This window comes from Oncorhynchus tshawytscha, linkage group LG10 (assembly GCF_018296145.1).
Source record: "Oncorhynchus tshawytscha isolate Ot180627B linkage group LG10, Otsh_v2.0, whole genome shotgun sequence".
NCBI classification, from domain to species: Eukaryota; Metazoa; Chordata; class Actinopteri; order Salmoniformes; family Salmonidae; genus Oncorhynchus; species Oncorhynchus tshawytscha.
The window spans coordinates 14,949,517-14,963,277 of NC_056438.1; the positions used below are offsets into that span (position 1 = coordinate 14,949,517).

The 13,761-nt window shown below is 38.4% G+C and overlaps 1 protein-coding gene across 1 annotated transcript; it reads left to right on the top strand.

Moving 5' to 3' along the window:
* Nucleotides 1-4,655: 4,655 nt before the first annotated feature.
* Nucleotides 4,656-10,190, top strand: LOC112260969 (fucolectin-1-like). Its single transcript, XM_042329334.1, has 5 exons — nt 4,656-4,720; nt 7,909-8,136; nt 8,428-8,554; nt 9,672-9,718; nt 10,049-10,190. Exons 1-5 carry the CDS (start codon nt 4,656-4,658, stop codon nt 10,188-10,190), a joined length of 609 nt encoding a protein of 202 aa, XP_042185268.1.
* Nucleotides 10,191-13,761: the final 3,571 nt, after the last annotated feature.

The window sequence follows — 13,761 nt, forward strand, 5'->3', positions numbered from 1 at the left end:
GGATTCGATCTTGCAACCTTTCGGTTACTTGTCCAACGCTCTAACCACTAGGCTACCTGCCGCAGAGTATGAGTAATGTAACATATGTAAACATTATTAAAGTGGCATTATTTAGAATGCATTGTATAAAGTGACTAGTGATAAATTAATTGTTTACCAGGTTACCATGAATTGTTTACCAGGTTTAATGTTTGACTTGTTACAGTAAATCATTCAGTAATGACTCTAAAAAATGGTCAATCTTCTGTTTTTATTGCCAGTAAGAAACTGCTAGCCATTGGCTGCTAACAGTTGAGAACTGCTATGTATAAACTGGCAAGCCCAAAAACACTCAACAACTTCGGGAGTACAAACCCCAAGAAATGGGCAAGAACTGACAAACACATGTACTCACTGTTTGTTTGTTACCTATGCATAGTCACTTTGGGCTTGCCAGTTTATACCTAGCAGCCCCACCTACATGTACAGATTACCCCTACTAGCCTGTACTCCTACACACTGACTCGGTACCGGCGTCCCCTGTATATAGACTCGTTACTGTTATTCTTATTGTTACTTTTTATTATTACTTTTTATTTCAGCCTACTTGGTAAATATTTTCTTCTTCTTGAACTGCACTGTTGGTTAAGGGTAAGTAAGCATTTCACAGTGAAGTCTACACTTGTTGTATTCGGCACATGGGAAATAGTTTGATTTCATTATTCTGTTAAGGATTTTATTTTATGGGGGCATTCTAAGACAAAAGACATGTAACACAGTGTGTAAATGATAAAACATTAGTGCAAATAAAAAGGTTAAATGCTGGTAGTGAATGCTGGAATTAAACAACTAACTATGCTAATTAGTAAAAGCTGCGTGCATTAAAGAAATAGATGCCTGGCTCAAATAGAAGCCTGTATCTAATATGCAACTGTCCTGTTCAGTGATTTAAACACATGAACCCTGGGGCTTTTAATTGAAGTTTTACTGTATTTAAAGCAGTATACTGTATTTTATTATATACCAGTATTTGATGCAGGGACCGGTTTGGGTGTTTACTTTACCTTCTATGCCGGTATTTGAATGTTTGGTTTGTTAAATGTGATACGCCATGTATAATTTCAATTTTTATAGTTTTCTTCGCTACTAGTCATCTCTCTCCGGCACTTTCTCTCTGTGCCACTTTCCACACAGACGTAGCCACACCCCCTGTCACTCAAGGAGCACATTTGATGTTCCTCAACCTTGAGAAACTTGTGTTCAGTCTGCATGGTCAATGCAGCACATGCAACAATGCTGTTTTCACTTTGCTTCTTAATATAAATCCACTAGCGTTCTATAATGACACTATTAGTTTGTGTTTCTTACATCTAGTTTCTCTTTTCTTAGCAAGTTGCCCTACATCTTGTTAGCCGCTAATGATAATAGCTAGCTAGCTAGCTAATAAATGTATTGACTAAGAGCGAACGTAGCTAGCTAATACAGCCTGATAATACCAGTGATGGTGTAGACTTAAATCAACATGCTGTTTGTGCAACAGTATCTTCTAAATCAAAGAGGAATATGCAAAGCAAGAATGTTAGATATATCAAGTAGCCAAGAAAAAAAACATGCAATGTAGCCACAGTTTATAGGGTCCCCTAGGAAACACTAATCAACAATTTAGTTCCTACCCTGTCACAACAACTCCTCCCTGGCATTTTAGTTCATTGTCATCTCAAACAACACTGTATTCAAAGTGCCCACTATTATATTCTAACTATAGAATTAGAATAGTCATTATATTTCCATGATTCCAAAAGTTTTGCTCTAATTCGCAAGTCAAATCGCAATTGCAACATTTGGTTAAAAATAAATCCTTGATTATTTGCCCATATTATGCAGCTCTACATGGCAGTGTGGAAATCTCAACTGAGCAGTGGTGTAAAGTACTTGAAAGTATTTTTACTTAAGTCATTTTATTTTGGTATCTGTACTTGACTATTTTTGTTAAATTTTACTTTTACTTCACTACATTCCTATAGAAAATACTGTACTATTTACTCAATACATTTTCCCTGACACCTAAAAGTACTCGTTACATTTTGAATGCTTAGCAGGACAGGAAAATGGTTCAATTCACGCACTTATCAAGAGAACATCCCTGGTCATCTACTGCCTCTGTTCTGGAGGACTCACAAAACACAAATGCTTTGTTTGTAAATTATGTCTGAGTGTTGGAGTGTGCCCCAGGCTATATGTAAATTTAAAAAAAACAAGAAAATTGTGCTATCTGGTTTGCTTAATATAAGGAATTTGAAATTATTTATACTTTTACTTTTGATACTAAAGTACATATTATCAATTACATTTACTAATTAAAACCAAAAACCTTTTAGACTTTTACTCAAGTAGTATTTTACTGGGTGTCTTTCACTTTTACATGAGTAATTTTCTACGTATCTTTACTTTTTCTCAAGTATGACAATTTGATACTTTTTCCACCACTGCAATTGAGTGCAGGAAATGCAGAAATCATAAAAGTGCTGAAATTTGTTTTGGTTGAATTTGAATTGAACAAGATATAATAATCAGAGTGGAGAAAGACTCATTGAAATCACTTGGAATATATATGTGTTGCCACCCTGGGATCGCTCACTACTCATAAAGCACCCTGGGATCACTCACTACTCATAAAGCACCCTGGGATCACTCACTACTTATAAAGCACCCTGGGATCACTCACTACTCATAAAGCACCCTGGGATCGCTCACTACTCATAAAGCAGCCTGGGATCGCTCACTACTCATAAAGCACCCTGGGATCACTCACTACTCATAAAGCACCCTGGGATCGCTCACTACTCATAAAGCACCCTGGGATCACTCACTACTCATAAAGCACCCTGGGATCACTCACTACTCATAAAGCACCCTGTGATCGCTCACTACTCATAAAGCAAATGTAGAACTTTAATTATTCAAAAACTAAAAATACCGACATACTGTCCTGTGATATAATATTTTGTCCATATCGCCCATCTGATTTAAATGTCTGTATAAACAACATCATTCCTTTCAACATATATGAGTTAATATGTAGTTTGTTTCCTATTTGTTTCAAGTAATGAATATGGTTTTGTCAAGTATATTATTGCAAGCCTGCAATCTATTGACTGATCAAAAGTCACATAAGGGGTATACTATAAAGCATCACCAATGAGTTAGCCTGCCAACTTTGATAAACGAAATAAAGACTGATTTTCAGGTGCACTAAGAAAGCTAAACATCAATATGTTTTGGGTTGAGGAGTCAATTAGACAATACCCATTTCAAGCTTATCTTTCAACAAAAAAAAGTGATTTCTGAATATTTAGGCTTGTCAGTGGCTAACTCTGCTTGGCAGTATACCCAATCTGGTCCTTTCTAAATAGAAGCATAGCTTTAAGTGTTTTCATTTAATTCTGCAGTAACCATGTGACAGAAATTCTCTAGAACTGGATGTACTCCCCTGTTAAAACATTGAGAAAGAGTTGGCAAAGAACGTAAGTTAATGTATTAAACGTTTATAGAATATGAATAAATGCAATAACCTTAGAAACATCAATGTTTCGACTGCTCTTTGAATGCACCTCCGACTACAATGGATATTCTCTCACTCATAAGGGCCCGGGTAGACCATAACTACTGTATTACAACTGATATTAACTCACTTATAAGGGCCCGGGTAGACCATAACTACTGTATTACAACTGATATTAACTCACTTATAAGGGCCCGGGTAGACCATAACTACTGTATTACAACGGATATTAACTCACTCATAAGGGCCCGGGTAGACCATAACTACTGTATTACAACGGATATTAACTCACTCATAAGGGCCCGGGTAGACCATAACTACTGTATTACAACGGATATTAACTCACTCATAAGGGCCGGGTAGACCATAACTACTGTATTACAACGGATATTAACTCACTCATAAGGGCCCGGGTAGACCATAACTACTGTATTACAACGGATATTAACTCACTCATAAGGGCCCGGGTAGACCATAACTACTGTATTACAACGGATATTAACTCACTTATAAGGGCCCGGGTAGACCATAACTACTGTATTACAACGGATATTCACTCATTCATAAGGGTCAGGGGAGACCTACTGTTTTACGATGGATATTCACTCATTGATAAGGGCCAGGGGAGACCTACTGTTTTACGATGGATATTCACTCATTGATAAGGGCCAGGGGAGACCTACTGTTTTACGATGGATATTCACTCATTGATAAGGGCCAGGTTAGGCAATAACGTTTGTAACACTGCAGTGTTCTTTCTGTCACACCATTTCCTGGAAAACTCAAATGTACATCTGCCACTAAATAATGAGGGTAACTAAATAATCTCACCCCTAGTGTTTTTATCCTGACGCAATCAGTTAGCAAGCTAACTTTGATAAAACACCAGCAATAACTATTGATTTTCTGCTTCATTAAGAACACATTCTTATTTTCAATGAATTAACTACATTGTTCAGGGGCAGAACAACCAATTTGTACGTTGTCAGCTCTTGCAACCTTTCGGTTACAAGACCAACGCTCTAACCACTAGGCTACCTGCCACGCCTTGCTGGACAGAAACCAGCCCCTTGCCGGTTTCTGTCCCGCAATCTTATTGTCCTCCATAACCCCAATGAGTGTCTGCTCCCTCATGCTTGCGTACCCAAAATGCCCCAGCTTTGGGGACCCCATTGTTAGGTTAGATTACTTGTTAGATATTACTGCATGGTCGGAACTAGAAGCAAAAGCATTTCACTACACACGCATTAACATCTGATAAACATGTGTATGTGACAAATACAATTTGATTTGATTTTCAGCAGGGCACAATGGAATGACTCCAGATAACCTGAGTTTTAGAAGTCAGAGAGAATAGGGGTAGATTAAGTTGATTACATGGTCTGGAAGGTACTCTGTGGTCCTCAGGCTACTTTTAACCACCTGTAACCTCAGAACACAAACCATACCCTATTCATGTTTATACTATGCTTACTGTAAATTTATCTATGCTTACTGTGAATTTAACTATCTCAGTCGTCAGCTTGTAAATACCTCGGCCAACTTACCTTCACTGTGTGCAAGAGCTAGGGGTTGGAAGTGCATGTTGGTGGAATCAGATTCTGTACCACCTACAACAAAACACAACAATACACAGTTTAACCATCCCACTAATTGTATTGATTTATGTTACATTGGCTAGCTAAGCATTCCATAAATCAGATATGATTGGCTGAGCCGTTTTACTGTGTTCGTCCAGCAGAATGTTGTCAGGTTTGATGTCTCTGGAAAAGGACACTCTCTCACACACACACACACATTCTTGAGGTGGTGGGTTATGGACATGTGAGACCCCAGCACTAAAACACTCCAGGGAGACAAAATAGTTTTAGATTAAACTGAATTTATAATAAATATAGTTCATTATATCTATTTTGTATTTCCATCTACAGTGCCTTGCGAAAGTATTCGGCCCCCTTGAACTTTGCGACCTTTTGCCACATTTCAGGCTTCAAACATAAAGATATAAAACTGTATTTTTTTGTGAAGAATCAACAACAAGTGGGACACAATCATGAAGTGGAATGACATTTATTGGATATTTCAAACTTTTTTAACAAATCAAAAACTGAAAAATTGGGCGTGCAAAATTATTCTTGAAAATTCTTCAAAATTATGTTTGAAGCCCGAAATGTGGCAAAAGGTCGCAAAGTTCAAGGGGGCCGAATACTTTCGCAAGGCACTGTATATAAATGTTTTTCTTTCTTGCTGGGAGAAAGCATATATAACTTCATAAATTATTATGGATGTTTCTGTTTATCTGTCTGGTTCTGTCTTTAAGTGTATATCACAAAGTAGAGGTTTAATACAAATAAATAAACTTCAAAGTTTAATATGCATTATTTGTACATTTGAGTAATAGATTAATTGATTGTAATGATTTAAAGTGAGATGCATTCTGAGTAAAAGCAATGTTAAAAAAAACAGTTTACATATTTCACCTCAGGCAGTAGATGAGGTTCTATGGATGACTGCTAACCAAATCCCCCCGGGAAACACCACACATACACGCACGCACACACACACACACACATGGGATGGTGGGCTACGGACCACTGGTAACCAAATCCCCCCGGGAAACACCACACACATACAAACACACACACACACACACACGGGATGGTGGGCTACGGACCACTGCTAACCAAATAAACCTCACCTTACCTTCCCATTGTTTGGCTAATACAGGGTTGTATTCATAAAGCACCAAATGAAAGAAACCAGATTGAAACAGTGAGTGAGTTACTACCTGATCTTATCCAATAACAAACACTTTTTTTAATCCCCTTGCAAGAAGTTGCTACATTTTTCTGCTGTGTACCCTAATGAACATGACCCAGGTTTGAATGTTGTCCAGACAGAGCGAATAATAAGAGAACGAGAAGAAGATCCATCACACACACTGTGTCACGACTTCCGCCGAAGTCGGCTCCTCTCCTTGTTCGGGCGGCTTTCAGCGATCGACGTCACCGGCTTTCTAGCCATCCCCGCTCCATTTTTCATATATCCATTTGTCTTATTTCCATACACACCTGGTTTTCATTTCCCCAATCAATCTACTTGTATTTAACCCTCTGGTTCCCATCATGTTTTGTGTGTAATTGTTTCATGTTATGTGGTGTTAGTTTATGCGCTTTACATTTATGGTCTGTTTTTTGAGCGCGTTTGATTTATGGAGTGCTCTCGTTTTTGGAACTATAATAAAAGTGTGCCTGTTCATTGTACTTTGCTCTCCTGCACCTGACTTCGCCTCCAATACACCATTGACACACTGAGAGGAGCGAAGAAGTCACCGGAGGACAAGATATATTATTTTATTGTTCATAACCTTGGCTAATAATATAAAAATAATGATGATATAAATAAATAAATTGGTTATTATCACACAAATTAAAGTTTGTGTTTGTGGTATGTGTGGTAATGTCTAATGTTGAAAAGGACAAGAATAGTACATCTAAATGCTAAAGCACATGGCAGGTGTTGGATGTCCAGAAATAGATCATATTAAAAGATAATTAAAAGGGGGAAATGTTTAATGTTAATAATTCATATTGACTGATGAATATGTTGCTACATCCCAGATCCATAGAGTGGAGTAGGAGAGCTGTCCCTGTCTCTGGTGAGAACAAAATCCCTACAAGGGTTCGGGTCAATTCTATTTCAGTTCCTGTTAAAACAGACAGTAAATCACATTCCAATTAAGTTAAACTCTAAGAGATGCTTATGACATTGCCAGCAGTAAGATTTTAGTTCCATTTGAAAAAAAGACAAGTCCTGTAGCTTTCAAACGATGTGTGACTTTCTATTTTCTGATTAACTCACCAGGCTCTGTACAGGGACCAAAACAACCACTCAGAGTTTAACAGAGAGTTTAACAGAGAAATTGGAATTTCAGTGAACTTCCTGAATTTATTGAAATTGAATTGACCCCAACCCTTCCATCTAAAAGTCACAGAGATCTAATGATCAGCATTACCCTATAGCATGTTAGACTACTTGTCAATGCATGAAGTACAAGCATTTGCCGCTGTGACAGAAGCTAGGCCTAGTAATAACTTTAATTCAGTTAAAGTGCCCAATTAACAGTTACTAATTACATTTAATACAAGTTGGTGCAGGTGTGTGTGTACAGGGGGATGGGGATGTGTATATCTGAGGTGTATTCACGAGGAACCAAACGGAACAAAATGGACAAAATAGGGAGGGACTCACCTGAACTAACCTGCAAAACATTTTCAGTTGCAAAACATATTGCTACGGTGTGCAGTCCTCTCAACGTGGCATTGAGAGGACTGGCCTCAGTCTTCCCTTTGGGATTTATGGTGTAGGCCAAGCAAAGTCATTGATGGAAACTGCAAATCTGACTTTAACAGTGGTGGATCCTGCAGCAGCACTGCATTTAACACCAACCCCTGGTGGAGAGTGGACCTGCTGGATGTGTACAGAGTGACAGCTGTCAGCATCACCAACAGAGGAGATGTTGTTCCTGAGAGGCTTGATGGTGCTGAGATCCATATCGGTAACTCACTGGAGAACAACGGCATCAACAACCCCAGGTGACACATACTGTAGACATTTGTACATATTTATTTATTCTCTTGTCGGTGTTCAGACATGGTCTACATTCTTCTGGAGCTGTTCTGTGTCTGTATTACAACGGCATCAACAACTTTGTACATTTTTATGTCCTGTCTTGAAGGTGTTTCGATACATTGGTCTTCATCGATGCTTCTGTGGCTGTGGGTTTAACAGAATGATTGTATTCTCTATGGTGCATTGTAGAGTGTCCTCATTCCCTCTAATGTGCTCTTTCTCACACACACACTCTCTCTCTGTCTCTCTTTCAGATGTCTTGTCATCTCCCACATCTCAGCAGGAGAGACCCACACCTTTCAATGTAATGAGATGGAGGGTCACTATGTTGTTGTGGTCATCCCTGGACAGAACAGGACTCTCACTCTGAGTTTTTTAAATGTATTTATTTATTTTATTTCACCTTTATTTAACCAGGTAGGCAAGTTGAGAACAAGTTCTCATTTACAATTGCGACTTGGCCAAGATAAAGCAAAGCAGTTCGACACATACAACAACACAGAGTCACACATGGAGTAAAACAAATATACAGTCAATAATACAGTAGAAAAATAAGTATATATACAATGTGAGCAAATGAAGTGAGATAAGGGAGGTAAAGGCAAAAAAAAGGCCATGGTGGAGAAGTAAATACAATATAGCAAGTAAAACATTGGAATGGTAGATTTGCAGTGGAAGAATGTGCAAAGTAGAGATGGGGTGCAAAGGAGCAAAATAAATAAATACAGTTGGGGGAGAGGTAGTATTTTGGGCTAAATTGTAGATGGGCTATGTACAGGTGTGGTAATCTGTGAGCTGCTCTGACAGCTGGTGCTTAAAGCTAGTGTGGGAGATAAGTGTTTCCAGTTTCAGAGATTTTTGTAGTTTGTTCCAGTCATTGGCAGCAGAGAACTGGAAGGAGAGGCGGCCAAAGGAAGAATTCGTTTTGGGGGTGACCAGAGAGATATACCTGCTGGAGTGCGTGCTACAGGTGGGTGCTGCTATGGTTACCAGCGAGCTGAGATAAGAGGGGACTTTACCTAGCAGGGTCTTGTAGATGACCTGGAGCCAGTGGGTTTGGCGACGAGTATGAAGCGAGGGCAGGCCAACGAGAGCATACAGGATGCAGTGGTGGGTAGTATATGGGGCTTTGGTGACAAAACGGATGGCACTGTGATGGACTGCATCCAATTTATTGAGTAGGGTATTGGAGGTTATTTTGTAAATGACATCGCCGAAGTCGAGGATCGGTAGGATGGTCAGTTTTACGAGGGTATGTTTGGCAGCGTGAGTGAAGGATGCTTTGTTGCGAAATAGGAAGCCAATTCTAGATTTAACTTTGGATTGGAGATGTTTGATGTGAGTCTGGAAGGAGAGTTTACAGTCTAACCAGACACCTAGGTATTTGTAGTCCACATATTCTAAGTCAGAACCATCCAGAGTAGTGATGTTGGACGGGCGGGCAGGTGCAGGCAGCGATCGGTTGAAGAGCATGCATTTAGTTGAACTTGTTGCTGAGATCCGTATCGGTAACTCACTGGAGAACAATGGCATCAAAAACCCCAGGTGAGTACTGAAATAGAATAAATAACATTATACTTTAATTCTGATTGACTGTAAAGTTTATGTGATTCGAAAAGGGCTAGCCTGGTGAGAGACTCCAAGGAGACACATTAAAAACTATGATTCATTAAATATGTTGATATTTTCAGTCTTCCTGGAGTGAAAAGGCATTTTCACTATAGCAACACACTGTATAATAATAATAATGTCCCTAGCTCTCTCCCTCTCTCCCCCACCCCCACTCCCTCCCTTTTGTGTCACCCCTCTCTCCCACCCCCTCTCTCACTGTCTCCTCACGCCCGCCCCCCCTCTTTTTCTCTCTCTCTAATTCAGTTGTGCTGTCATCACCATCCCAGCAGGAAATACCTACACTTTCCAGAGTAATGAGATGGAGGGTCGCTATGTTGTTGTTGTCATCCCTGGCAGGTCGGATTGGCTCACACTTTGTGAGGTGGAAGTATTTGCCACTGTCTAAACTCCAGAGTCTTCCACAGAAGGTACTTCTTTCCTGGTATATTTATTTCTTCTGTCAGAGAAGGTACGTCGAATATTAACTTTAATGAACAAACTTATTTTCGTATCGGACTTCGGTTTAGTGGAGATGATACATGTTTCTTATTTTGAATGTTTTTTTTGTGACTCGGTGGAATACATTTTCACAATGCAAATTAGTACAAATCTGTGAAAATAATACCTTGAAACTCATTATCTGGCAGTGTGACATTCTTCAACAATGTGCAATATAAAAAGAAAACTAGTTACGCATTGCTCATGTTACTAAACTTTAGTAAAACAATCACCTTTTTGGACAGCACATTGTTAAAGAAATATGTCAAATAAAATCATACTGTCAAGCCCTAATGAGTTGTGGTATTTACGGTATATTGCACAGATTTGAAATATTCAGCACCATAAAAAATATCAGCAAATGTATTTCAGCCCCCAAGTCAAAGAGAACGGTGGTGAGGATGAAGATCCAATCAGATGCTGATCTGACAGACCAGGCAGTCAGTGAGGGAGAGGGAAGGGGGAGAAAGAGAGAAATAGAATGTGTCTTTGTTTATGAACAGTTGTGTTTGAGTGCTGTGTGTGTGATTAATTATCAAGATCCAGAGAAGAGCAGTTCAATTCTACAACCACCAGAAATAAGTACTTCTAACACTTTTCATAACAAAGCCTTCATATACGGAGAGATGAACACATAATGTGTTTCAATTATGAAAATGTGGAAGTGGAATTTCAGTTTACTTCCTGAATTGACTGAATAGAATTGTAATCAACCCTAACTCTGGGTCTTATTATCTTATTGCCAAGTTGTTATTGTAAGAAGAGAACGTGTTAGCGAGTCATAACTCAATTAATAACTGAAAGAGTTTCTGTATGTCATTTCTCTTCCAGGTGTCTGTGGACCTGAAGAGGGCTAGCCTGGTGAGAGACTCCAATGAGAAACAATAGTTTTAAGATTGTCATCAATACAGTCCAATCAACCGACCGCAAAACTTAAATTAAACGGCGAGTCTCAAATAGCCGCCTGTCCCTTTTAATATCCAGGCAACGGCACACATTTCAGCAAATAAATTCCTGTTTCAAATTAAATGAATTAAATTAACTTTACGATGTTACCATGAATTGTTTCCAAATGGTTTAATTTCAGTAATGACTCAAAAAAATGATGCCAAAAATACATTTTTTATCGACAGTAAGCAACTTCTAGCCATGGGCTGTTAACAACTGAGAACTGCTATCTAACTGGCAAGCACAAAAGCAGTCAACATCTTTGAGGGTACAGACCCCCAGAAAGCATCTGATTGCCCTCTAGTGGTCAACGTAGGAATTGCCTTAAATGCACAGTCAAAGAGGAGAATAACTTTCTGTCAAGGATTCTTTTTTATTTTTATTATAAAAGCCTACCAAGATAAACCAAGTGTGATACAGTGTGTAAATGGTAACACATTAGTGAAAGAAATTAATTAAAATGCTGGTAGTGAATTCTGGAATTAAACAATGAACTATGCAAATGAGTAAACGCTGTGTGCGTTAAGGAACTAGACGTCTGGCTGAAATAGAAGCCTGTATCTGTTGTGTTCAGTGATTGAAGCAAATAAACTCTGGGGTGATTCATTGAAGTTTTACGGTATTTGAATGTATGTAGAAACAACATTATTCCTTTCAACATGTATCAGTTTATATGCAGTATGTTTCCTATTCATTTCAAGTAATGAACATGATTTTGTCAAGTATATTACTTCAAGCCTGCATTCTTTTGATGAACCAAAGCAGCACCAATGAGTTAGCCAGCCAACTTTGAAAAACAACCAAAGTAAAGACTGATTTTCAGGTATATTAAAAAAGCTAAACATCAATATATGTTTTGCGTTGTTGAGTCAATTAGGCCATTTCAAGCGTATGTTTTTTTTATTTTTATAAAAAGTTATTTCTAAATATTTAGGGAGGTTAGTGGCTGACTCATTGATCCTGCTTTGCACTATACCCAATCTGGTATTTTCTCAATAGAATAAAAGCTTTAGGTGTTTTCATTTCATTGTGCAGTGACCATTCAAATGGGTGACAGAAAATCACCTGTTAAAACATTGAGAAAGAGTTGGCAAAGAATGTAAGTTAATGTATGAACAGTTTATAGAATATATCATTCAGCAATCCTCACTGAACTTCTGGAGAGAGTTTGCTGCACTGAAAGTATAGGGGCTGAATAATTTTGCACGCCCAATTTTTAGGTTTTTGATTTGTTAAAAAAGTTTGAAATATCCAATAATTGTCGTTCCACTTCATGATTGTGTCCCACTTGTTGTTGATTCTTCACAAAAAAATACAGTTTTATATCTTTATGTTTGAAGCCTGAAATGTGGCAAAAGGTCGCAAAGTTCAAGGGGGCCGAATACTTTCGCAAGGCACTGTAAATAAATGCAATAACCTAAGAAATATCACAGTGTATCGTCTGCTCTTGGAATGTACCTGCTGTATTACAATGGATATTCACTCATTCATTACTGTATTACAATGGATATTCACTCATTCATTACTGTATTTCAACTGATATTCACTCATTCATAAGGGCCAGGGTAGACCATAAGTAGGGCACAGAGTTTTCCCTGGTCAGATCATGTTGTCAGGGAAAACTCAGGGCCCTACATGTAAGGGATAATCAACGAGGGTAATCAACGTTCTCTGAACAATAATTAGCGGCTTGGGTGGTGTGTTCCACGACGCGCTAGTGGAGTAAGAGCTGTCTCTTAATTCGTTGTTATTTGAATATGCTGGTAACAGTTTTATAAAAGCAATAAGGCATGTATCAGGAATACAGTCACAGGTAAATGGGTTGACAATCCCGTGGGCCGAACAACACCATTTGCCTGTGACTGCAGTCATGATACAGCCTCTTGTGCCTTATTGCTTAATTAACATTCCTATTACATCACAATAACTATGATTTCTAAGTTTCAATTTATGTGGAAGGAATGTGATGATGAGTATCTGCTCGTGCAGAGAGGTGGGTTGGGAATGTGAACTTGGCACATACTGCAGTGTTCTTTCTGTCACACCATTTCCAGGAAAACTAAAATATACATCTGACACCAAATAATGAAAGTGTAACTAAGAAATCTCACCCCTAGCGCGGTAACCTGACGCAATCAATTAGTCAGCTAACTTTGACAAAACACCAGATTTAACTATTGATTATCTGGTTAATTAAGAAATCTAAACTTAGATGTGTTTAAGGTTGTTGAGTTAATTACACCATGCCCATTTCAAGCTTATCTTTCTAAAACATAAATTATTAATAAAAACTATTTAGTCATATTAGCTGGCTAACCGACTGATCCTGTTTGGTTGTAAACCCCTCAGGTTTAAAATCTGTGTGCGTTTTATCCAACTCTAACTTTACACTCGAGGGAATTGACCTAAATGGACAGGGTCAAATTTCTAACAGAATCAATGTATTCATTTATTTGAGATGGACAATGAACTTTTCTGTAAATGTGTCAGATTTTGTCAGCTGGCTAGTTTTCAGCTGTAGTCCCTGGGGA